At 51.5% G+C, this 26,575-nt stretch overlaps 1 protein-coding gene and 1 long non-coding RNA gene across 14 annotated transcripts in view; one reads left to right on the top strand and one right to left on the bottom strand.

Annotated features, from left to right (window-relative positions):
* PLEKHA6 (pleckstrin homology domain containing A6) overlaps window positions 1–26,575 on the top strand; it is a 116,185-nt gene that overhangs the window by 51,850 nt on the left and 37,760 nt on the right. For 7 of the 13 annotated variants that reach the window (XM_080648853.1, XM_080648858.1, XM_080648861.1 and 4 more), the window contains exons 1-3: window positions 18,252–18,365; window positions 20,458–20,538; window positions 21,222–21,336. In XM_080648853.1, the coding sequence (XP_080504979.1) occupies window positions 18,268–18,365; window positions 20,458–20,538; window positions 21,222–21,336 (294 nt within the window). In that variant the 5' untranslated portion in view covers window positions 18,252–18,267. Of the gene's footprint in view, window positions 1–18,251; window positions 18,366–20,457; window positions 20,539–21,221; window positions 21,337–26,575 lie in introns of those variants that run through there. The other 6 variants (XM_080648856.1, XM_080648859.1, XM_080648855.1 and 3 more) reach the window with 2 other exon arrangements.
* LOC308237774 lies at window positions 13,281–18,546 on the bottom strand. The gene is made up of 3 exons (XR_013959465.1): window positions 18,258–18,546; window positions 15,024–15,957; window positions 13,281–13,500 (listed from the first exon to the last, which is right to left on the bottom strand). It is a non-coding gene; the product is annotated as an uncharacterized lncRNA (long non-coding RNA).

Raw genomic sequence — 26,575 nt, 5'->3', positions numbered from 1 at the left:
CAGCAAAGTGCATATGTGGGGAGGGCCTGGGCCTGGTGTGGGTGATGGTGATGGTGTCATGCATTGGAGCGGGTGGAGGAGTCAGGCAAAATACAAACCCCCCTTGCAGTGAGGGGGAGGGGTTTAATTCCAAGGGGTGGGGGCTCTAATTCTTGCTCTCAGCCATAAAACAGCTCAGGCCCAGCATAGCACTGTGTGAAGGGAAAGAGGCACAATGCTGGGGCAGGGCCAGGGGGCTCAGATGAGCGCAGGTGAGTGTGCGACAAGGTCAGGGATACTGACAGGCGTGGGGCCAGCTTCCCGTGGAACGATGCAGCCAGGCCCCTTCACCTGCACTGGCCCTCCAGGGTCCTGTGTAATTTGTACTGGCAGGCTCTCTTTTTTGTATGAGGACACCCACATTGAATGAGCTATGGGGCCCACAAACGCTGGCTCTGCCCTGCATCCACATGCAGCAGCATCTACTCCCCCCCACCTTGCTGCCACTTCACACAGCCCTTTCCTCTGCTCTCCAGTGTCTTCTGGGTCGAACTCCTGGTCAAACAATTTGCATATTAGGCTTTTATTATATAGGATTGCCCACTCCAGCTCTGCCTTTGTTACAGAAGGGCATCGGGGCTACACCTGATGAGGCTGCTTGACCTTTGACCAGCCTGCCCTTGGCCTGCTCCTCTGCAGCCCCCTACATGTAATCTGCTGGCTTTGTCACTTTTTCATGCTCTGGGTCCTCCCAAACCCACAGCTCTGAAACGGGAAGATGGCTCCAGGTGGGAATCAGCCCTGGAGAGGGGCTTTCCCGAAGAACCAGAACCACTCAGGACTCAGGGGCCTCTTTTGTCCTAGGAGTAAGGTGAGGCCCTGTCTCATGTCCAGTGGGCCTCAGGGGCAAGCACTGGCCCGTGTTATATATAGTGGATGGGTACAGCGAAAGCACTAGAACTTGTCTTTTCAGTTAACTCCAATGATGTAACCCCAGTGATGTAACCCCAGAACTGACTTGCTTTTTTTTTTTTAAAGACTGAAAGATGACCTGTTAACTACCTTTATATTGATTTCAGAGAGGAAGGGAGAGGGGGAAAGAGAGAGAGACATCAATAATAAGAGAGAATCATTGATTGGCTGCCTCCTGCACAACCCCCACTGGGGATAAAGCCTGCAACCTGGGCATGTGCCCTGACCGGGAATCGAACCTCCTGGTTCATGGGTCAATGCTCAACCACTGAGCCATGCTGGCCAGGCAAATTGACCTGACTTTTACCTTCCAAGTGTGATATGACACAGGAAAAATTCACCCCCAGTTCACAGAGTGCTGGGGGCAGACCTCCCTGAGCTTCTCAGGGGTGGATTATTCTGACTCCTCGGGAAAAGGAAGGGGGAGGTGGTGTTAGGGTATTACAAACTAGATTTAGGAATCTCCCAGTGCCATCTTGATGGATAACTTCCTTAGGAGCAATGATTGCGCATCCATCTTCATGTGTCCAAGTGCTGAGGGGTTTCATCGTCACTAGCAGGCCATTGCTTCCCATGAGTGGACAGTCCAAGGCAGGGGCAGGTAGTAATTATTACTGACATTTATTGAGCACTTACTAGGTGCCCCGACCTCTCTTAAAATCTTTGCTTGTATCATCTCATTTAAACCTTTGAAAAAGCCCATGAAGCAGGTTCTCATATGAGTGCTTTTTACAGCTGGGGAATGAAAGCAGAGGGAGATTAAGCCACTCACCAAAGCCCCTTAGGTGGTAACTGGTGGAGCCAGGATTTAAACTGGGGCAGTCTGACTCTAGAGCCAACAATCTCAAGGCCAGTGCAGATTCAAGTCAGTAAAAATAAACCAGGAGATTAGCTGCGAGATGATGCATGAGAAGGGAATTTCGATTTGCACAAGAACGCGAAGTGGGAAGAGAACTGCCTTTGGACTGTGTCCTGGGCTCCCATCCCAGCCCACCCACTTCCTAGCTGTAGCCTTGGGCCACTTACCTGGCCTCTCAGGCTTCTCCTCCATCAGCCCAGGACAGGCACTTTCTAGTGTCATGGCTTAGGTAAGCGTGAATTTTCCTTTTTTTATGAGGATACCCCCAAGTCTTCCTGGGGAGGGGGAGGAGTGATTTAGGAATTCAAGGTTAATTCTTTATTTTTTTTTTTCGGGAGAAAAATGCCCAACCAGCCCTCCAGCACCCAGTCTCCGGACAAGACTTCCGGCCATCAGCCTTCTCCACTGTCCCCTCTGGTGGCTCTCCGGCAGCGGTCACCCTTTTGGGCTCTCTCCATCTTTTTTTCCCTTTAAAAACGAGGATATGCTCTCGCACACCCCAGTCCAGTGAACCAATTCAGGAAATAGAACATTGCTGCAATACTATTTTCTTCTGTGCAGCCCGTATTCAAATTTCACCAGTTGCCCTAATAATGTCATTAGAGTTTAACCCAGGACCATATTTCTACCCCCCTTAAAACTGGGGGCGTTTCTCAGCCTTTTCTTTGTTAATCGTGCACCGGCGATGTTTGAAGAGTGCAGGACGCTCCCTAGTCCTTGTCCAGTCCCCCCATCTCCCTCTCCCTCCCCCAGATTCACAGGGTAAGGCAGTCTCCTTAGGCTCAAAATGTAAGAGGATGTCAGAAGACTCAGTCATCAAGATAAGGAACATTTTCCTGCCTACCTCAGAGGACCATGAAAGAATCCACTGAGATAATGATGAGAGTGCTTTGTGAACCGTAAAGAGTTTTACTTGATATTTTTCCCTTCTGTCCTAAAACAAATAATCCTTTATTTTCAGGTCAGCCACATTCCTTTAATGCAATATTTTAAAAAAAATAAAAATAAGTACAAAAAATTCACAAAGAACAAAATATCAACCTTTTCAATAAAGACCGGATCAGTACCAGTGCCACTCCAAGCCATGTGGGAGCCTCGAGCAAAAGGAAAACTCAGTAATACTGATCCGGTCTTTATTGAAAATACTTCATTCATCACAGATTTTTTGCATTAATGTTTATTTAAAATTTTACATTAAAATATTATTAATCCCGATTATTGAGTTTTTGCAGGTTTTCCCATCATCCTGTCCTCAGAACAAGGGAGAGAGAGGCGGGCACCCAGCCAGCACTATTCTTGCACCCCGGCCAGAGTAGAAGAGGAGGGAGGATGGGGGACAGAGAGAACAGGAGGGAGAGGAGGGACACAGAGGCCTGGCGTCCAGCCGGGGCTCTGGCCTGGAGCCTTTAACAGCTTCCAGCTGCTTCCACACCCACCAGACTTCCTGCCTTGGGAGGGGTGTTGGGTTGGATTTCCCCCCTCTTTTCTCATCAGATGCGTGATCTAATTAGATCCTTGGATCCCCTCATGTCTACCAGTCTTCTCGGACTTAACATCGACCACTCCCCTTTGCTGAACCTATTCTGACCCTGGATCTGCCCCTGTTTTCATCCATCCTGGGAGCCCCTTCCAGGTCTGTGACTGGCCGCTGTCCAGAGCATCCGCCCAGTGCTGGGTGAGCACTGCGGTGCAGGTCCATGTTCCCCACGGCTCTGGGACAAAGCTGGGCCGAGGGACACAGGGAGGGTGTTCACCAGGCTGCAGGGGCACACAGGTAGCAGGAGAGAGATCTGGACCAACTATAGGATTCAGCCTTGCCTCCATGTAGGAGCGAGGTTATATTTACCTCTTTAAGCTTCAGGGGTTTGTATGTGGGAGGTTTTTTTTGGTTGGTTTTTTTTTTTGAAAATGAAAGTGTTAATATTTTTCTGCCCACCTCATAGGGCCATAAAGGAATCAAATGAGATAATGATGAGTGTGCTTTGGGAATGTAAAGGGTTTTATTCGATATTATCCCTTCTGTCATAAAACAAATAATCCTTTCTTTTTATAAAGACCACATTCAGGTTGGCCACATTATTTGACCTAAATCACTGAGAAGAGTCCTGGCTGATTCAGGGGCTAAGCCCATCCCTGCCTTTAATCAGCATTTCTGTCAGACTAAAGCAGGTCACTGGGAAAAGCTGAATCCTCCCCTGCCCCCCATCCACATTCCATCACAGTGTACACATAATGGGTGGGCCAAGAGTAGGTGGATAGTCTTTTTATTCAGTGTCTCCGCTGAAGGCTCCCCCCTTTTATATACCTTTATTAAGGGTAAAATTTGATATGTTTTGTGAAACTATACCCACAATTAAGATAATGCACAAATATGCATTGTCCCAAAGTTTCTTCCTGCCTCCTTGAAATTCCTCTATTCACCCCCTCCCCATGCAATTTCTGATCTGCTTTCTGTCACTATAGATTAGTTTGTACTTTTTAAGAATTTTATATAGTGGAATCAGACACTATACACTTTTATTGGTGGAGGGGCTGGCTTCTTCCACTCAGTGTAGTTATTTTGAAATGCATCCATGTTGTGGAGATCAGTAATTCACTTCTTTTTGTTGCTGAGGCAGATTCGTTGTATGGGTGTGACGCATACACTGTACTCACCTTTTCATGGACATTTTGGGTGTTTGAAGTTTGGGGTCTTCCAACGCAGTCGCTCTGACCATTTGTGTACAATTTCTGTGTGGACATGTGCTTGCGTTTCTTTGGGGTACAAAACCCAAGAGAATCAATGGCTTGTTTGATAACTGTATGTTTAACTTTAAATGAAATTGCCAAACTTTTCCAAAGTGGATATGCCATTTACATTGCCAACAGGAGTGTCTGAGTTCCAGGTCATCTACATTTGTGCCAATACTTGGTATGGTCAGTTTTCATTGGCGCTATTCTGTTGGGTCTGTGGTGTTAGCTCATTTGTATTTGCATTTCCCTAGTGACAGTGACATTGAGCAGCTTTCCATGCACTTTGACATTGTATATCTTCTTGGACGGAGTGTCTGTTTAAATCTTTTGCCCGTTATTTATTGTGTTTTTGCCATCTTAATAGTAAGTGTAATAGTTCTTTAAGTGTGCTGCATAAAAGACGTATGCCAGTTACATGTTTTGCAAATCTCTTCTCTCGGTGTATGGCTTACCTTGTCATTTTTGTAACAGTGTCTTTTGAACGGCAAAGTTTGTTTATTTTAATGAAGTCCAGTTTATTGATTTTTCTTTATTGTTGGTGCATTTTGTGTCAAATTCAAGAAATCTTTGCCAAACCCAAAGTCACTAAGTTGTTTCTCCTGTTTTCTTCTAGTTTTAGCTCTTACATTTAGAGATTAGTTGATTTTGAGTTAATTGTTTTAAATCTTTTTTTAAATTTATTTTTATGGAGAGAGGAAGGGAGAGGAATAGAGAGATAGAAACATCGATGAGAGAGAAACACTGATTGACTGCCTCCTGCATGCCCCTCCTGGGGATCTAGTTTGCAACCTGGGTATGTGCCCAGACAGGGAAACAAACAAGCGACCTCTTAGTCGCAGGCGTCCTCAAACTACGGCCCGTGGGCCACCTGCGGCCCACCGAGGACATTTATCCGGCCCACCGGGTGCTGCTGCCTGTCCTGCTTAGCAGCCAACTCGTCACGGGCCCGCAGTGCGCATAGGAATTTGTTCATAGTTTTGTTTTTTTTTTTAAACTATAGTCCGGCCCTCCAACAGTCTGAGGGACAGTGAACTGGCCCCCTGTTTAAAAAGTTTGAGGACCCCTGTTAGTGCGTGGGTCAACGCTAACTACTGAGCAATACCACCCGTCTTGAGTTTCTGAGTGTGGGTCAGGATTTTTGTTTTGTTTTGGTAGGTGATCACCAGTTCTCCCATCACCCTGTATTGAAGAGGCTACATTACCCCCACGGACTTGCCTTTTTACCTTTGTTGAAAATCAGTTGACCATATATGCATGGTTTATCATTGGACTCTTCTGTTCCATTTATCTATGTTTTAATTTGAATGCATTGGGGTGGCATTGGTTAATAAACATTTATCTATACATCTATATGCCAATACCACACTATCTTGATTACTGTAGCTTTATAAGTCAGTAGTCTTGTCTTGCAACTTTATTCTTTTTTTTCTAAGTTTTACTTATTCTTGGTCCTTTGAATTTCCATATACATTTCATAATCAGCTTGTCAATGTTTACAAAGAATTTGCTTGGATTTTGTTTGTGATTATGATCACTCCATAGAAAAATATGGGGAAATTGCTCTCTTAACAAGATTGAGTCTTCTGGTCCATGCAAACAGTTTATCTTTCCCTTTATTTGATTCTAGTTAACTTCTCTCCAGAATGCTTTGTAGTTTTCAGTGTATAGATTTTGCATATCTTTTATAAATTTATCCATATTTCATATTTTAACACTATTGTGATGTTTTAAAATTTTAATTGTTTGCAGCTAGTATATAGAGAGACAACTAGTTTTTTTTTTTTTTTAAAATATGGACTTTGTATCCTGATCCCCTTTTAAAAACTTAACAGAGCAGGAGCCTGGAAATACTGAGGTGCAGGGTATTTGCATGATATGCTAAGCATTTAAAATGGCATCTAAAACATCAGCATCTTTCCCTGTTTTAAGTCACGAGCACATTCCATTAGCAGCCCTGCAGTCAGCTGTGGCTGTAAAGGGTGCCAGAGAGGGAGTGGTATGGTGCATCTGACCCTCCATAGGCAGTGCTCCCCAGGTTTTGGAGGTATGCTTGAGGGTGAATGAAACAGGTGACAGTGCAGTGTAGCCCCTTTAAGAGACCAGGGCCAACCAGCCATCAGGCCACTGGGGAGGCAGCCCCGGGCAGATAAGATAAGGCCCCTGGCTGCCGTTAAGCCCAGGTCCTGAGCCACAGTGGCTGGACTACTGATAGCCAAACAGGAACCAGCAGTGATAAGGAGAAGGTGCCAGCGACTAGACCCAGGCTGGCCAGAGGTGGAGCAGCCCCATCACCCATTGGACCTGAAAGGAGAAGAGCGTGTTCATTGTGGGTGTGAGAGCGAGGGCGTTTGCATTCTCCTGTATATCCTATCATATTCATGATCATGGTTTAAAATCCCTACTAGACGGCACTTAAAGGCTTTCTATGGAGTGAATGTTCCATAGATATGTTTATTGAGCTCTTAATGTTCTCTCTGCTGATATCTTTGCTCTGGTGAGATGCTCTGATACAGGGTTTGGAGACTACCTGATTTTTTGCTCAAACTAGAAAAATCCTGCCACGGACTTAACTACAAAGAGCCTGGAACTCCTCACTTGCACGTACTAGTATCTGAATAGATTTACATACAGCCTACATGTGGATACTTTTATGGTGGATTTAGATTTCCCCAAATCAGCTGCCTATTTTTAAAGGGGTGAAGAGGGGATCTGTGTCTCCCCATTCCTGCCCACCTTTCATCTGCATCCTGGATGTAAACATGATTTCTGCTACTTGGACCTGTAGAGACTACCTGTGGCCACGTAGTTGGTGCAGACCTGAGCAGCCCTTTGCCTGTCAGGATGTTTCCCCTCTTCCTTTCTATTTCAGTTCCAGGTACCACTCTCCAAACTCCTGCGTGAGGCGGGCCGTTACTAAGCAAAGAAACCCTCTAGCTAAACAGCCCGGAGCTGAAACTGCTCAGCCACCTGCAGGGATTGTGCACTGGACCCGGACAGAGGCACTTCCGCGGCCCACAGCTCGCCTCCCACGGCCTCTGTCCCAGGGCTGGGCATGCTATGACTACCTTTGTCTGCTCTCCCTCCACCAGGAATAAATAAAAATATCATCCCTCCCCCAGATCCCGGCTCCTCTATTGGCCCGTGAAGCAAATATTTCATAATGTGGGCTCATCCAATTGGGCATCGTGCCAGAGCCAAGCGCCTCAGGTTGCGAGTGAGCTCCAATCAGGCGGGGCGGCCGGGGTGGGACTAGAGGGCTCCCCTGCACATGGGAGGCAGCGCATTGCTCAGGTACGTGGTGAAGGTGGGAGCCGCCACTTCCTCGGGGCTGGGAAGAGGGGACGGGGCGGCCCACCAGCCAGTTGGAGCCAGCCCAGCGCAGAAGGGGTTAAGGCCAGCCAGCATGTGTGGCTGTTAATGATTGCTACCCCCCAGGGACCTGGTGAGTATTAAAGGGAAGCCTTTTCCCTATTGCTGAGTGTGACAGGAGTGAGAGCAGAGGGCCCACAGAGCGCTCCGGTGAGTAAGTGGTTGGCTATCTGTCTGTCTGTCTGGCTGGCTGGCTCTGGGACAGGTGAGGGCACACTAGATGTACCCATGTCTTCAGCTGGAGCCAGCTTTTGTTGCAACTGGACACAAATCCCCAGCTTGGGGCCAGATTTCTGTATCCTTCCCATTTATTAGAAGGAAACCTCCAGGACTGGGTTAGTCCATCCAGGGGGCGAGCTACTGGGCACGGAAGCCAGAGATGCAAACCATTGTTCCGATGCGGAGACAATGGTTCGTGGCCACCCCACACAAAGCTGCCGCTGCCGCTCTGCCTGCCTCTCGGAGCCATTGTCTCCTGCTCCGGGCAGAGCACAGAGCGCGGCCTCTCGAGGGTCGACCTCCTGGGATGGCCGGGGAGGAGGGCGGACAGGCGCAGCCGGAGAAGCTGAGCTGTGCCTGCCCTTTATCTCTGTTATTTAGGCGTGGAGACGTGGACGGGAGACACAGCATCGGGGCTGGTGCAGAGTTGGGGGGAGAACTCTTAACTCCTTAAGAGGACAAAGTTGTCATTGGGGAGCAAAGTTGATACCTAGGAAGAAAGGCCACCAATCTTTTGGGTGCAGATGCTTGCTGGCCGCTGTCCTCAACTTCCCATTTAGGACCCTCATTCCCGCAACCTCCAGAACACGGCTCTCCCGCTCCGGCCCCGTCTCATGACAAGTCTGATCGTGCAGAGTGTGACCAGAGCTCCTGGCTCTGTCGCAGGGGGTGGACCAGCCGACTCCCTTCAGCTGAGGTCCGTGTGTACCCGCACATGCACTTGGCAAAATGAGGGCCTTACTAGCCTCCAACGCAGAACTGTTGACTTTGCCCCTAAGCCGGGAGCCCTTTTGTCCTCTGCCTCTTTCTTGGGAGGAAAGAGGTTGGGGTGAAATCGTGGTGGTGGGAGGCGGCCCGGAGGCGTTTGTGGGAGGCACAGAGTGCGCCCCGTGCCAGTCTTGAGGCAGATCTGAGAGATAGGGCTAACCCACAGGGTGCTGGCTCTTCCTGGTGCTTTCTCTGGCTGGCCTGCCCGCGGGCAAACAGAAACCAGGCACAGGCGAGGGGGAGGTGCCAGCCCTGAGCACCGCAGGGCGAGATCACAACAGCCAGTTTCTGGGCATGTGAGCCGGGCCGGAGGGGGAGGTAGAGACTGGGCCACGGTCGTGCTCTGCCTTGTACCGGCAGTGAGCCACCATGTGACCAGCCTTTGGGAGTGGGGGCTCCGTGGGCGTGCAGTCGCCCCACATGCTCAGAAAGGCTTGGTGCACCCCTCTGCTGTTGCCATCCTGAGAGTCCTAATTTTTGTTTTGCACTGGGCCCTGTGAATTACGCAGCACGTGCTATTCCCAGGCCCAGCCAGAAGCTGCAGCAGCGGGATAGTTACTCATATGCTCCGACAGGTGTAGGCAGCGGCACCTGTTACTCAGGTGTCACTTACCAAGACTGGCTTCTGTCCTGGCCCAGACCTGTCTTCCCTCTACTGACCCCCCAAAGCATTTTCCTCCTGTCGTGGCTCGTCTTCCTTCAAGGCCACTGCAAGGCAGGGGACAGGGAGAGAGCAGCAGTGTCCCTTACCTGATTCCCTTCCTCCCCCCTTTTCCCTTCCTCCCCAGGACCCCTCTTTTCTGTCTGGGCTCCAGGCTGGGGTCTAGGCCTGGGACTACCTCTTTCATCCCCCCTCCTCTCAGCCACAGCTGCCCAGGAACACACCCTGGCACCTGCTTCACGTGCCATGTGTTAGCACAGGTTCCAGCCAGGTCTGGGTGGGGACAGGGCAGGTACAGGGGAAGGAAGACTCCTAAGCCCGCTGACCTTGGGGGCAGCTCCTAGGCCCCGCCCCCTCCTGCTGGCTTGTCTTGCTCTGGACCATAAGACCCTGCAGACCACCTTTCCTCGCCCCGCCTCCAGCCTCAGCCAGAAGTTGGCCAATCCAAGTAGAAAAAAAAAAGGGGGGGGGCATGTCCCTGTGTGTCTGGACTTTTTCTCCTGAACTCTTCCCCCTTTTCATCTCTCCTCTCTCACCTCCCGGAGCCCACCCCCAACTGCCCCAGTAGGGCTGTTAGTAACCATCGTTTTACACTCTGGAGGTGGGTCTTCATACATATACTATTTAAAAATGATGGATTATTCAAATTAATTTTAATTGGACTTTGTATCATTTGGTTTTAGATTTTCAACGTTTTTGTTATTGTTGTTGGCGTAGATTCCCCTTTCTCTTTGTTTAACGGAGGACTGTAAGGGCACATGTGGTTCCCTGAGGACCCTGAGCCCACAGCTGTGGGAGGACAGGCGGGTCGGGAGTTCAGTGTTAGAGCTGGAGAGTGGCTTGGAGACACCGAGCCCAGCGCCGGCCAATAGGCTGCCCTGCCCGGGGAGCTGCGACAGCTGCCCCACCCACTGTGGCCGCCACGGAAATGTGGCCAGTCTGACGGAGGAGCTGGATTTTAATTTTATTTCATTCTAATGCATTCATTGTAGATAGCTACCTGTGACTAATGGCTGCTAGATTGGTTGGCACAGATCTGAGATAGTGCTACTTGCTTTATTTTATTCCTTTACTCTATTAATGATTGTGACATCAGCCACTTACTGAGCAACTATTAGGTGTCAAGCATTTCCCTAGACTAGCAATTTTTAACCGGTGTGCCACAGGAATTTCTAAAGCATGCAATACCCGACTATTTAGTCAGGGGCACTGACCCCTTTTCCCTTAGATTGTCAAATAAAAAATGACAACAGCCAACGCAGCAATAGCTGTCCGAGCTTGAACCATAAATATAAAGGTCATATACGAGGGTTGCATCTTATTGTTTACATTGCATAATGTTGCACCTTATGGGTTAATTCTTGGTACCAGAAAACCTTATATACAACTAAAGGTAAAAATCACTTTTATTATTATTTTTTTGTAAATCAATCAAATTTATACTTTTGTCAGATTGGCTAAAAAATATATATTTTTTGATGTGCCGCAGAATTGTAGTCATCCGCGTATGTGTGCCAGGAGATGAAAAGATTGAAAAGTGCTGTCCTGGATGCTTTCAGTGTGATCTTGTTTGCTCCCCTCAGACACTCCGGCCTCAGTCCAGGTTACAGATGCAGAAACTGAGGCCCAGGAAGGAAAAAGCAGCGACTCCTGGCTCTGGGGCCCCTGTCCCCCCTTTCCTTCAGGGTAGTCCCCACAGTCCATTCCTTGTCTTCATCAGACAGCTTTCTTCAAATGTTCTCCAAGGCCTTTCCCCTCCGCATCGTACTTTTCTGCTCTGAGATGCCACGGGAGCTCTGACGGTTGTCCTCAGTCCTTAGAAGGAGAAGGCACGACGACCCTCCAGGCACGGCTGGTTCCTGGCTGGTTCCGCTGGTGGCCCGTCTCCACGCTCCCTTTGCCCCCCCGCCCCCCGCCCGGCAGACAGCAATGCAGGACATTCCTCTGCCCTCAGAGCGCTAGGCAAGCCCCCCAAGCACATGGGACGTCCAGACTCGGTACTGGCAAAGGACATCTTCAGAATTTCCCACAATCCATGTGCGTCCCCGCTGGCCTCTCACTCCCAGGCCAGGAGGCACATGCAGCTGAGCCTCCCTGGGCCCAGGAACAACTTACCCTGGAGCTTTGCTGCCGTCTCACCTGCCTCTGCCCCCTCACCCCATGCACCTCCCGCTGCCCCCCAGGGAAAGGCTCCTCCTCCGGAAGTAGTCGCCCAGCTCCTGCTCGCCCACTCCCATTGATTTATTGCTCTCCTCCTCCCCCAACAAATCCTCTGCTTTGTAGACTCTTACCAGAGTCCGGCTGCCAGTAGGGGAGGGGGCAGGGAGAGGAGGGCCCCGGAGCAGATGGAGAACCTGCCCATGGGATCCCGTGAGAGGATGTGAGGCTGAGCTCTCCTGCCTCTCCCACTCACAATTCAACACCACAAAGCAGAATGCACATGCCCCACCCGCACCGTGGTCAGACCGAGCCTGCCTCCCCAGCCGCTCCATCAGACGGCCCTTCGGGTCCTGCTGTGTGCGAGGGGCTGGCCAGGGCACAGTGACAAAGAAGGCTAGGCTGTATGCAGTGTGGGTGTGGCTGACCTGCCACACCTCTATATCTAGACAGCACCCCCCCCACACACACACACACACAGTCCCCAGACCTATGCCCACCGGGGTCACGAGTGAGAGGGTCTGTGCCTGTCATCCCTGTGTCCCCCAGCGGCCTGTGGAGCTGGAATCACCCTGGGCCACGAATCTCTCTTCCTGTTCTTTCCTGAACGCAAGGAGCTCAGGTTGGGCAGATAGAAGGGACTGGGGCAACCAAGGACACGGGAGCTTTGTCTCGTCTCTCCTGTCGCCATAGCTGGGCAGTGGCCTCAGTGGGCCTTACCTTCCTCCCAACATCCGTGAGTGGAGTTCTTTCCCTCAGTTCTGCACCCCCTTGGCACTATCTGCTCTCCTCCTCTGCTGTCTCGTCTGGTGGGAAAGTTGTGCTGTCTACTGAACAAGACATCGCTTATTGCCATTGTTTCATTCTTAAAAGGAGGAAACTAAGGCATAGAACAGCTTGTCCCTCTCAAGTTGCTGGATTGGGACCCGAGAAGGCATTTGTAGCTTTTGAGGGTGTGGAAGGAGGGACATCAGCCCAGCTTCATACAAACACTTACTTTGTGGAATTCTTCCCCGCCGGTCGGTCACTGCTCTCTGCGGGGCCAGAACCAAAGCTGCTGAGCTGGGAGCGGGTGACCTTCCACAGGCGAGAGGACAGCTGGGCCGCCTCAGCCTCTGAAGGGTAGGGGGTTGGGGTGGGGCTCAGCTGGGAGGAGGGGTAATTAATTATTGCCCTGCCCTACCTCTCAGCACTCCTTCCCCGTGGCTGTCAGGAGCAGGCAAAGTGGAGGTTGCGGGGAGGGGACTGAAGCCTCCTTCCCCTTCCTAGCTGGCAGAGTGGGACCACTCGGAAGGAAGGGCTGGGAGAAGGAAGATGTGGAGCTGGAACCCCAGGGAGCTCCTTGCCCTCCCTCTCTCACTGTCCTTTCCCTGCAGGGAGCAAAACCAAAGCAAGGACGGGAGCGTGAGGGGCCCCAGGGAACTGGGCTGGCCCAGGTTTTCACGTTGGGCCAGGGTGTGAGGGGCAGATGCCTGCATCCTGCCCATGACGCTCTCTGGGCTAAGAACCAGTTTTTAACACTTAAAGGGACATTGTGTTCAGTTAAGGAACGGCTATCCCAGGAATGGCATTCAGTAATGTAGCCAATGTGAAGGACACGGGAGTCCTGGAGGGCCCTGCGGCATCTCTGGGTCACCCAGACGTGGGGAGGGCTGGGTCACAGGCCGGTGGGGGGTGGGGGAGGGCGGGCGGAGGAGGCTTCTTTACCAACCAGTAAGGAAGAAGTTCCACATTTTAATAACCGGCGTGGCAATGCTGAATAGCCCCCCTGGTCACCTTCATTCTTCAGAAGACAAAGGAAATCATAAAGTAAAATAATCAGTTTGAAGATGAGATAGTCCAAGTTAGGGTAGAAGATCAACATGAAGATTTCCCACGAAGTTCCCCCGAGAGATATTCATATTCCCCCTACACACACACATTTACGTGCATGTACCCACATGCACACACATATACACTGCACACATTGCACATGCATAGGCATACATACATACATTGTAGACATGTACACACATAGACACATGCACACACGATAACACATAGACATACATCACATGCAACATGCATACACACATTTATATACTGCAACACTCATTCACACACATTTACACAGACACACTAGGCATAGACACATACTTCACAACACATGTACACATACATAGATGCACAAACTACATAATGCATACAATACACATAGACACACACTCATGCATCACACATAGATACACACATTTATACATTCACACATGCACATACAGACATTTGCATAAACACATATATACACCTAGACACGTGTACACATGTACACAATGAGCAGTTGCCCTGACTAAAGAATACACAGGCCCTCCCACCCTCCCCTGCTGCCTTAGGCTTTCCCTCTCCTGTTAGTGAAGAAAAGGGAGGCAGAGGCCCAGGGCAGGGGTTGGGAGATGCTACAGTGAGACTCAGGGAAGGACATCCACATGGGGTGGGAGGGAGGAGACCTGGGTCTATTTGTGATTTCCACCCCTTGGCTCCGGGGCCAGCTCTGTGCTGTCTGCCTGAGGTGCGGGCAAGGCAGTGTGGTCTTCCCCTGCGGGGGAGGGCATCTAAGGAAATGCATTTAGGCCCTGAGGGTAGGGAGGGGGTGTGAGCACTGGCAGAGTTAAGCAAGAACAGCTCCAGTTTACGGAGCATCTTCAGAGGTCTAAGCTCGCTGGCTTGCAGAAGGACACCCTCTTCTTGCCAGTTTGGAAATGACTGTGGCATAGGAGGAGGGGCGGGGCCAGGACAGAGAGGAGAGAGAGTGAGAGCGAGTGCCAGTGCAATGCTGGCAGCTAGGCCCCCAGAGCCTGCTGTTTGAGTCTGTGGGCAGCACATGGAAAGGAGGCCGCGTCCTCCGAGGGGCTTCTCACATGCACATGCCCAGAGGTGCCACCAGGCCTGACTCACTGGGGCCTCTTCTCCTTGTGCAACAGCAGTGGGGACCACAGAGGGACTCTGGCTGGCGGGAAGAGGTTGGCTGGGGAGTGGATGTTTTCCCAGGAATGCCTGGGGGCGCTCCAGGAAGCAGGCACATCAGGGTTGCTGGAAATGCAAGCCTCGCTGGTTTTTAATTGGGACAGAATGCCGGAGCAGATAAAGTGCCTTGAAAATAATGATGCGATCCAGAGGGGGAGGAGGAGAGAGGAAGCCAAACCTCTCCCCACCTTCTCCTCCTCTGACCACAGAAATCCTCCCTGGAGTGTGGACAGCGTTGGCTTGGAATTTGCTGGGGAAAGAAGGAAGCGAGAGGGATGGGCCAGAGGCAGCCCTGCCGCCACTCACCTCGCCGTCCTCTCTCCACCTAATGAGCTGTACCGCCAGAAGCCAGCGCGGACTGAGGATGAGGAGGCCTGGCCAGGGCTAATTCTCGTCAGCAGATTCTCGGGAGCCATGGAAATGAAGCCTGGTGTAGGGCAGATAACTGAGGGCCCGGGGCTGCAAGGAGCCGAGTGTCTTTCTCCAGTTGTTGAATATTTATCACAGTGGGCGCTCTGGGCATCCAGCCTGCAAGGGGCCGTGAAGACCCAGGTTGCATGTGCTGCTTTTGACTGCGTAGTGCCAGACATCACTCCAGATAGAGGCCGACTCTTGGGGAGGACGCCTGGAGAGGAACCAGGACACTTCTCCCTGCAGTGAGGCTGTCACGAGGACTCGGAGGCTGCGAGCGTCTCTTGAACTGCGGAAAAGCCCCAGTAGATGGAGAGACAAATGCCTGCCAAGCCGAGAGGACCTGCCTCTCCTCTTTGTCGCTTATTGGTCTTGGCACTTCTGGAATGCCAGCCCCACATGCCCAGCCTGAGAGCATGTGACGTCATTTTCTATCCAGCACCTGGCATATTTCTTTGTTTTTAAGCAAAATGATCATAACCATGGTCTCTTATGCACAAAACATTTCACATTTTGGAAGTGCACAGCTATCATTTTTCAGGATTAGAAGGTGTCTCATTTTCACGGGAGAAGTCAAATCCAAGTGCTAATTCACACTGGATCTTGGACCAGAAGCCTGGTTTAGCCCATGTTCTTTCCACTGATGGCACTGCCATTGGGGCCGCCTTCATAGGTACAAAGGCCAAGGTGAACACCTAGGGGGCAGCCCAGGAGTTTAGGGGTGCTCCTGCCTCCATCCCCAAATCTACTGCCTTTCCCTGGTGGCATTGAGGGTCCATTTGGAGATGCAGAACCACTTGTCCTTGAGAAATGGAGGCCCTTTGCTCCCCTAGAGGAAGGGGCAGAGGAGAGAGAAATGGTTACCTCCCGTTTCCTCCTTTAGTGTTCTGCACCTGCTAACCTGCAATGAGAACCTGCCGTATGTGCAATTTAGTGGCAAAGGAAAAGAACCCCGGCTGGACATTGTGGGTGCTGCGTGCTGACGTAACCAAGGACCTCAGAGCTCTCAACAGGCCGGGCAAACCCTTGAGCCTTCCTTTCTATTCCCTGTGCCGAAGTAATTCAACCTGCAACTTAAGCAAAGGCTGTGGGAGGCCCCTGAGCTCAGCCGGAAAGGAAAAGGGGTATTTTTGCTTCTAGAGGAAGAAAAACTCATTTTCCCAATGCACCTCCGCCCCCTCCTCCTGTGCCGATGAGCTTAATTTTCTTCCCCTCTTAATGAAGATGGATCCAAGCCAAGCTGGATATTCAAGGGGGATCCAGGCAGGGGAGCTGAGTGAGGGAATGAGGGGGCAGAAACAGCTTCTCTCGTGGAGAGGAAGTAATTAATTTTAAGAGAGAGCAGAGATAGGGAAGCCCTTGGTGATAGAATGTCAAACTCCAAATGCAGGTGGATAAAAATTAAATCAGAGCATGGCGAGTTTCTTTTGTTCATTCACTGGCTCATTCATTCAGCAGATGCTGAGCTACTGCTGTGCATGGGCAGATGCCTCAGGAGCGCACCAGGAGAGGCCCCGTTCTTCCTGCCCATAGCGGGGCGCAGGTAGCTGGGTGGGAGGAGAGGCCCCGTTCTTCCTGCCCATAGCGGGGTGCAGGTAGATGGTGGGAGGGTGTGGCATCTGGGACCCAAAGCCTCTTGTCATTAGGACAAAGCATTTGCAAACGCACCGCTCAATGTCTGAGTACATTGGCCTTTGGAATTTAGGATTAGTTGCTTAAATATCACCAGCTGAGACCCCAGCTCATTCCATCATGGGTTAAATAATAATGTTGTCCATTTGCTTTTCTGGTCACTGATTGCATTGTTCTCTGACCGAGTTCTACCCTCAGTCCAAAAATTAGATTAGCCCCTCCCTTTCCGTGTCTGTTGTGACATCACAGAATTGCCATAACAACAGACTATGATGTCAACAGAATGCCTGGTGCTGCTAAAAGGAACTATGTTGGTCAGAAAGGATTCTATCACCCGAAGACAAACGTGGAATAATCTGGAAAGCCAGAGGAACTGGAAATTGGTATCGGAAGGAACATCTCGGCAGTATCAGACAACAGTGGGTCTGGAGCCTTCTCTGCTAGAACCCTTTACAAGCAAGCAAGGCACTTAAGGAGCCTGGAGAGCCAGCGGTGTGCCTGGAGGCGGGGGGGTGGAGGAGATGACCTTCAGAGGCCCTTGCAGCCCAAGGGCCCTACGCCATGGAGGATGTCCGGAGAAGGGGAACCTTGGCCATCGGCGGCATGGAGAGTTCAGGGGAGTGAACGACAATGCAGCTCTCCTTGCCCTTGAGCAGATCTGACGGTGCCGGCTGGAGTTTATCACTTCGCATCTGGAAGATTTTCAGAAATCAACACACAGTGACCTCCCTGAGCCCCTTTGCTGCCCTCTTCCTCACGCACTTTGGGAAGAAGCCTTCCTTCCGTCTCTCCTGAGCAAAGAAGCCGGTTCTTGCCACCAGCTCTGGCTCCCCAGCCCAGCACCCGGCTCCACGTGCTCCTCCGCTGGACCACCCCACGCCGAGAGCAAGTGAGCTGGCGCTGTGTCCAAAGGGAGCGTGCGGGGGACTTGGCAAAGCTTTGCTCATTCTGCTCCTGTCCAGACAGAAGAAGGCTGGGCAGGCTGGGAGAGGAGAGAGGAGACGGAGCCACCTCGGCGTCCAGGCAGCACTAGCACACGAATCCGGAGCTTCATTTAACCCCTGAGCCCACAGGATCGAAGCGTCTGGGCTGGGAGTCGGAGGCAGGGAGGACTGCCTTCCCCCAGGTCGGCTGGCTGAGTTTCTCTGCGCCGACGGGCATGCCAGCCCCGGACTCCTCCACCTGCCAGCTGCGCTGTGTCCTTAGCTCAGGGAGGTCGGACTAGCTGGAAGTTGTACACCTGCTCCATATGCCTGTCTCCATCTCAGCATTTCCTCCTGGGGGACTTGGACTGGGAGGGGCAGCCCCTCTCGCTTTACTCTGCCGGGAGCACTCTGATGGGCTGGATGCTGGGGAGCCACAGGCCCCGTAGAGCACCTAGGCACCCTTCCCACCACCTGGGGAGAGCCCGCCCCTTTCCCACGTGCTAGAGCCGGGAAGGGGGGGGGGGGGGAGACCAGCAGTGTCTGGAGCTCGGCCAGGGACCGAAGGACTTACTGCTCAGAGGATGGTAGGAGCAGGGTGGCTGGGAGGTCCTCCGAGGCTGCTGAGCGGGGACAGAGCTGCCAAAACGATGTTGAAGTTTCGGGCCGATCGCCGGGTCAGGTAGGGATTTCTTCAGTGGCCATAAGCCGAGCGCAGTGAGAGCAGGCGGAGTTGGCAGCTCCTTGGACCCGGGCTTCAGAGTGTGGGGTCCGCCGACCCGCCCTGGAGGCAGGAGGCGGTTAGGTCAGTGGCTGCTGCATTGCAGTGCTTGCCAAGGGGAAGCTGTGCTGGAACTGGTGGTGCTGGGCTGGAGAGAGGACGTCATTTGTAGGGGCTGCTGGGTAGAGAGTGTGGGGCAGGGAGGAATTCGCGGTGCCCTGAAAACAGTGCCAGCTGACAGCAGACTGCGTGTGTGTGCACGTGTGTGTGTGTGTGTGTGTGTGTGTGTGTGTGTGTGTGTGTGCGTGTGTGTGCGCGCGCGCGCGCCTGCAGGAAAGGTGTCAGCAGCGTTAGCAAAGGAGCGTGTAAAGCACAGGGCACTGGGGTGGGGACCGGTGCTCTCTGCCACATGGGAAAAGCAGAGACCTTGGCACCTGAAAGATCTTAGTTGTCAGACTGCCCACCCCCTGGGCCCTGGGGGGCAGAGCCAAGGATGAGGGTGACTGAAAACAGCTACCCATCCTTGCGAAGGTCCCCTGTGGGTAAGTTGAGGAGAGCATCCTTGTTGCACCTGGCAGGGAGGAAGGAAGAGAGTTTGAGAAGCGGGAGCAGGTGATCAATATACTAGTGTTAGAACCCGGGCCAGGTGGACACTGGCCGGACAGGGTCCTGGCCAGCAAGCCCAGGCTGCAAAACCCAGATTTCCCCCTCGGCTATCACCACCACCCGCTGTGCTTCCATCCACTACATGCCTTTGAATTTGATCTCAACATGGTTGGTTTGGAAGCTGAAAAAATACCCTTTGATATTATCTTTAGCTTCAACAGACAGCCCAGGGGCTGGGATGTGTCCTGGGGCTATTGAAAGTGTCTCCAAAAGGTTCTTTTACCTCTCTCGTGCAGCTGAAGGGACCAGGCTCAGGTCTCTTTCCCGTGACACCAGCTGACCCCCTGGCCCTCCACTGTGGGGGTGCTAGTGTGGCCGGTGTGAGGACCCACAGCCTCGGTACAACCTCAGCAGGCTCTGACCAGGCTGTGTCTCCCCAGCTGGGGGAGGAGGACTCGGCACCCTTCCAGCCCTCACTGGCTGCATGCTTGAGTCTCCCACAACTTCCTTGCCAGGTGGTCCCCTACCCTGTGTGGCGAGTCCATCTCAGATGGCTGCCTTCTGTGGCTTAGACCCACTGTACCAGCTCCCTCCACATTCATCTCCTCCCCCATCTCCCCAAAGAGCCACCAGGGAACTGGCCTGACATTCAGTCAGCTGGGAGGCACGGCAGGACTTTCCAAAGGAGCCTCCACAATATTGCTCCCCATCTGCCTCTGCACAGACCCCGCCCTGGTCCATGCCCCCTGCTTCCTGCAGGCTGTCCTCACAGCACCCCACTTCTGGGCCACACATCCCTTAATGAGATCTGACTGTTGAGCCAGCACTTAACCTTACTGTGGGACACGCCTGAGGTCTCAGCGATACCCATAGCGCTTAGCCTGGGAGACCCTGGACTGAGTGTGTGTGTGTATGTGTGTGTGTGTTGTGGGGGGGGGGGGGGGGGCAGGGAGGTCCCAGCCCAAGCTCAGGAATGGAGTTTCTGGATCTCATTTCTCCTAAGGAGATGGAACACAGAGCAGCAGGGGAGAGAGTCCAAGGTCATGGGAGGATTCTCTCAGCAGAAATGAGTGAGCAGTTTTTATGTGGAGCACGGGCGGGCCTTGTCCCTGGGAGGGGACATACCACACGTGAAATCTTGGCTGTTGGAGTCCCCTCCCTGCCCACCCCACACCACAGGTTACGTGGGGCTCATTTCCAGCCTCAGGGGTGTCTAGTGAGTAGTGATCAATGACCAGTGAAAGGTGTCTTCCCCCAACCTGACTGCGCTGTTCTCTCCACAGCCCGGCCTTCCGTTTGCTTCCATCTCGCCTCAGGATCCCCCTGGAGGACAGAGGGACGAGCTCCCACGTGGTCGCCGTCCCATCGCTGCCCAGGGACTGTTCACCCTTTGCGGTGTCTCCGCTTTCTTCGTCTTGACCACAATTTCTCTCTTTTGCCTCCACAGCCACAATGAAAGACGGAACACATTTCTACACCCAGTGACTGGCCAGGTCCCGGAAGAAAACAAAAAATTTGACTTGAAAACGTAGGTTTGCCCCACTGCCTGCCTGCCCATTCCATCTTTAGCTCCCTCCCTCCACACTTCACAGCCGGGAAGGAGCAGGGGGGTGGGGGAAAAAGGAGAGCAAAGGGACTTAGGGCCACTCCCCTCAGTTCTGAGGATGGACGCTGCTGAGACCCTCTGGCTTGACACCCTCGTCCACTTTTCCCAAAACGTAGCAGGTCCCAGGTTGGTGCCTCTCACAGGCTGAGCTAGAGGAGTGAGACAGGCCTGAGTTGGGCACATCACCCAGGGGCCTCTGAGGGGAGTCGTGAGGGAATCAGATACAACCATGGGAGCCACATGCCAATCCCACTCGCTCTGCATCTTGGCTCAGTGAGGGAAAGAAGAAAGATAATTAAATGACTCTCATAGTGCGCTGGGCTATTGTGTCTTTTAAATTAAAAGGGAAAGCAGTTCCAGAGTCCTAGGGTTGAGGTTTTTAAAATAAATTTACAGGAAAGAAAGAGGAGACACTCCAGGATTACTGGCAGATAGTCTCAGAAGAGCTGAGGGAGTAGCTGCGATGACCTCTTGATAGCACTGAGGGATCTAATTTTGTGCTGATGTTGGAACAGGGGGTGGCAGGGTGGGACAGGGATGGAGGTTTCCATTGTTTCTTGGTTCTGAATAGTCTCTTTCTTTTCTTCTGGTCAACTTGAAATCAGATCGGCCTTGGACATGTCCAATAAAGCAGGTGGGAAACGCCCGGCTACCACCAACAGTGACATATCCAACCACAACATGGTGTCCGAGGTCCCTCCAGAGCGGCCCAGCGTCCGGGTGAGTCCAGCCTCCAAGGGAGCCTGTCAGTCAGGAATCCTAGAAAACGCATTAGCCTGTCCAGCTCTGTCTGCAGGCTCCAATGAGCAGGTGAGGTGCTCAGACCAGAACCTCACAGAAAACCAGCATCTGCACCAGGGGCTCTCCACCTCGGCACCATTAGCATTTTGTGTTGGATAATGCTTTGCAGTGTGGGATGATCCATTATAGGATCTTGAGCAGCATCATTGGCCTCTACCCACCAGAGGCCAGTAGCACTCACCACGTGACAACCAAAAATGTCTCTAGAGATTGTCACATGACCCCTATGGAACAAAGTTGCCCCACCCTCATTGAGAACCACTGATGGACCACTGATAACTCATGAAGGACATGGCAGTTGAGAGCTCAGAAAGGGAGGAAGAAATAATCCAGAGAAGAATGTTGCAGAGAGGTCAACATGATGAGATCTTACTTGGATGAAAACACCCATGGGGCTTAGCAACACTATGGTAACTGGACACCTGACTAGGGCAGTTCCAGTGGTGTGATGAGGTTGGAAGACAAGCCAGAGAGGGCTGAAGAGGAGGTGGAAGGGGAGATGGAAAAACACTGAAGAGTAGACACTGTTCTTCTAAGAAACTAGACAATCAGTGGTGGTCTAGTCATGCAATGGAGTACTCTCCAAAAATTCAACAGACTAGATTTGTATCTATACTAATAAAAGGGTAATATGCTAATTAGACCGGGTTGACTGGCCATCTTCCAGACGTCCAACTTCCTTCCAGACAAAGCCATGGTGGTTCGGGCCGAGGGGTGATCAGACCAGCAGGGGAGGGCAGTTGGGGGCGAGATTAGGCCGGCAGGTGAGGGCAGTTGAGGGTGAGATCAGGTCGGCAGGGGAGGGCAGTTGGGGGTGAGATCAGGCCTGCAGGGGAGGGCAGTTGGGGGCAAGATCAGGCCGGCAGGGGAGGGCAGTTGGGGGCAAGATCAGGCTGGCAGGGGAGGGCAGTTAAGGGTGATCAGGCCGGCAGGGGAGAGCAGTTAGGGGTGATCAGGCAGGCAGACAGAGGTAGTTAGGGGTGATCAGGCAGGCAGGCAGAGAGGTTAGGGGTGATCAGACAGGCAGGCAGGGGGGCAAGGTAGGGGCTATCAGGCCGGCAGGCAGGGGGGTTAGGGGTGACCAGGCAGGCAGGCAGAGGGGTTAGGGGCGATCAGGCAGGCAGGTGAGTGGTTAGGAGCCAGTCATCCCAGATTGCGAGAGAGATGTCTGACTGCCAGTTTAGGCTCGATCCCTGTGAGATTGGGCCTAAACCGGCAGTCAGACATCCCCCTAGGGGTCCCAGATTGGAGAGGGTGCAGGCTGGGCTCAGGAACCCCCCTTTGTGCATGAATTTTGTGCACCGGGCCTCTAGTGTATTAATAAGGATAAATCTTGAAAATATAATGTTGAGTAAAAAGCAAGTTGTAGAATATGAAAAAATATATCATTTATGTAAAATATACAAACATGAAAAACAATACTACATTTTTACAGATAAGTATGCAGTACATGCATATAACCACGGACAGGCAGGCTAATTTTGGGTCAGTGGTTGCCTCTGGGGAGGAAGAAAAGGTAATGAAGTTTGGGAGGGGCTTAAAGGGAGTTTCAGCTCTATTTGTCATGTTTTATTAGAGGAAAACAACAACATGTAGTGGTGCTTTATTCCCTACTTTTCTAAAACGTTTGAAATATTTTTTTAAAAAACTTTTAAGGAAACTTGACTGTTAAGGGACATGAGGGGCAGAGGGTGGAAGCTAGAAGGTATGCAAGGTGAAGGTAGGTTTTCTTTGTTCATTTTGTTTTATTTCAAGGTGTTAGAAGCAGGAGTGGAATGAGCCAGTGGATAGGTTCAGGAGAAAAGGGAAGCCAGGGAGTCAGGACTCAGATGCAAAGGGGCTGTTAGCCTGGATAGGGAAGGGCTGTTCTTCCTGAGACTGCATTAACATGGTATTTGAGGTTGGGGGGCAATTCTAGGAAGTTAAAGGCATTCCCACCTGATGTCCTCAACTTTTTCTGGGAAGTAGAAGGTAGGGTTTTCTGCTGAGAGGAGCTGGGTGGGTGGAAAGGTATTGGGGGACTTCAGAATATGCCCAAGGTTTGGAGAACAGGAACAGTGGTCAACAAGGGACATATGGAATATTATCTATAGTGTTAAAAGGTCATCTAGGGTCATAGACTCAATCTGTGTGGCTCCAGTCTCCAGGTGTGTGGCTTTCCTCCAGCGATGCTCATAGCCCGGCGATGGAAGCAGGGAAGGCAGGTGGTTGGGTTGACCTAAGGCTGAGGGTTGCTGGGAAGCAGTGGCAGAAAGACAAGGAGGCTAGAGTACTGAGGGGTTGGCAGGAGAACAGCTGGAGTGGTGAGCTTTGGGGAGCAGCCTCTAGGCTGCTGAGAGGAGGTGAAACTATGCTGATGATGGACAGAGAGGAAAGGGAAGATTTGGGAACTTGCCTATTCTTAGACTGCTTCAGATGGCTAATCTCAGCCTTATGTGTGGGGTTTTACTAGAAAAATTTGAAAAATAATTTTATTTCCCAGTTTGGGGAGTACGTTATAATAAAGCCCATTTTCTTCTTTCCTTCCTTCTGTAAGTATTTAGCAATGCTTATTATAGCTGCTAGGCTCTGGCAATAAAGAGATAAACAAAAGTTTCTCCCTGTAAAGAGCTCACAGTCTCGTGAGGAGACGGAAGGCCAAAAGTTCCACTGCAGGGTGAAAAGCTCTAGACTCTAAGAATGAGGGGAGAGGAGGGACTGCTAACTGCTCTGGGGGATCGGGGAGGTTTTGTGTAGTGGGGGGTCTGCACTAGGCTTTAAAGATGAGTTTGGATTTATAGGTAAGGAAGATGAGGCTCCCCGCCTCTGTGGAAGGGCAAGTGAGCAAAGGCATGGGGGTGGGAGAGAGGCATAGGAGTTAGGCAGGACAGGGCTGCCTGCTAGTGTGGCAGAGGTGGGCTCCGGGCCCTGCCTGATTTTATAGACCTGGCCTTCGGTCCTGTGTTAATGAACTTGCATTCACTTCTAAGTGATGATTGGCAGTGAGAGATTTTCAGAGAGTGACGTGATGATGCTGAGTTTTTAGAAAGATCCTCTTAGTTCGTGGCAGGAGAGATGACAATCTGTGAGGCAACAGGTGAGATTTGAGAACTTTAAGGAGGATAGACTCCTTAGTCCTGCATAAGTGATTGTATAAAGGAATGGAGGGAAGAGTGTGCAGTGGGTCAGAGCTCTGGTCTGGGCAACTGGGTGGGTTGTACTGTTCACCAAGAGAAATACTGAAGATCAGTTGGGCTAGAAAGAGGGTGAGTTTGGTTTTGTACTTTTCTTAATCCTGTTTGGACAACCAGCTGCCAAATGAACCGGGGCTAGGAAAGAGGTCTTAGATGTAGATTTGGGAATTGTGAGCTTATTCCTGGTGGATGACATTATACGAGCACAATGTATAATGGTATGAAAAGAGGTGGAGGAGGGTGAGGAGTGCATGAGACGAGAGGAAGTCAGGACTCTTCCCAGTAGCCTATGCCTGAAGGGAAAGAGGGAAGGGAGGGAAGGTGTTACCTGACAGGTGTAGGGATGAGGGGGCAGGTGTAAGTAGGGGTGAGGAGGAGAGAGAAACAGACAGACAGATGCTTTAAGAAGAGATACCTGAGTGTGTTTGCTGAGGAGAAGAAGCCAGTGGAGAAGGAAAAGTTGAAGACAGATTTGAGAGCTTATGGATGGGGCCAAGTCTCAGAGGAGATGGTGGATTAGACGTGTGAGCCTTAGAAAGGAGAACAATGCTGCTGCTGCTTCTTCTTCTTCTTCTTCTTCTTCTTCTTCTTCTTCTTCTTCTGACATTGGAGGGAAAGAGACAGATAGGGTAAGGGCAGTAATGTTCTGGGTGAAATGGTGTGAAATTGAGGATGTGTGTGTGTGATAACCTCAGTTTTCTCTTTGGAGGAGGATCCAGGTCCACTGTGGGGAGTGCAGAGCGGCGAGTCGCAGGGCTTGGGGGAACGGTGGGGGTACATAATGGAGATGGCATCTGGGGCTGGGCCCAGCAGGGGCTGGGGACCGTGGGTCTGTGGTGGCCTCATCTGTATTGCAGTGTGATTTTCAACAGCAGCACCATAGTCTGGCTGAGTGCAGGGAGGGTGGGTACTTTGATTAATCTGGGGTTTTGAGTTATAGAGAAGCGTGAGCAGAGAGACAGCGGATGTTTGAGAGTGCAGTTGAGTTACTCTACTGCGAGGCCTAGGCTTTGTAAGGAAAGGTCTACAACCAGGAGGTGGCTGATGTATCCAGAAAAAAAAAGGGAAGAATTGAAGAGCTGGGGGTCCCAGTGCAGTAGGAAAGCTTGTGTAGCTGAGTAACAGAGTGAGAAAGCTCAAAGGGTGGAATGTTTTGATCAGAAAATGAGAATGGTTCTAACCGGTTTGGCTCAGTGGATAGAGTGTCGGCCTGCGGACTGAAAGGTCCCAAGTTCGATTCCGGTCAAGAGCATGTACCTTGGTTGTGGGCACATCCCCAGTGGGAGGTGTGCAGGAGGCAGCTGATAGATGTTTCTCTCTCATCGATGTTTCTACCTCTCTATCCCTCTCCCTTCCTCTCTGTAAAAAATCAATAAAATATATTTTTTAAAAAAAGAAAATGAGAATGTTAGAACTGAAGATGTTAGCCGTGAAGGGACTGAGGTGCTAGCCAGGTCTAAGGAATGGCCACGAGAATCAGTTGCTGGGGTGGCGGTGGAGGGTTTTGGAGGTGAGGACATCAAGGTTGAATAAAGTTAAGGCAGTGGGTGGGTCATCCTCAGGAACAGTGCCACCGTGATGGCAAGACTGAACGAAGAGGATGACCGACTCGGAACGATGCTCTGGAAGCCGATGGTGATGAGAAGGACTAAACGGGGGGAGATCCGTGGTGCCTCAGGAGAGAGAGCTGATGCCAGGATGTGGAGAAGGATGGTATCCACGTGGCAGCGAGGAGCTAGAACCCTCGTGTCAGTGTTCCCAGCTCCATGGTTTGTTGGACACTGAGAATGCACAGGACTCTGAGAGGGTGGTGGTACAGGCAAGGTACTTGCAGCTGCATGGGTTCCAGAAAGCACGATGAAAGAGGAAGGGAGTAAGGACAGTAGCAGAAGGGTAGGCCAGGAGTGAAATGAAAAATCTTACTTTCTCCCCAAGAAAACCCCAAAAGGCCCACTGCGGTCAGACAGGCAGGATTATTATTTGAG

This window comes from Plecotus auritus (assembly GCF_963455305.1).
Source record: "Plecotus auritus genome assembly, chromosome: 12".
NCBI classification, from domain to species: domain Eukaryota; kingdom Metazoa; phylum Chordata; class Mammalia; order Chiroptera; family Vespertilionidae; genus Plecotus; species Plecotus auritus.
The sequence above is the reverse complement of the archived record's forward strand: the minus strand, read 5'-3'. Positions and strand labels throughout refer to the sequence as shown.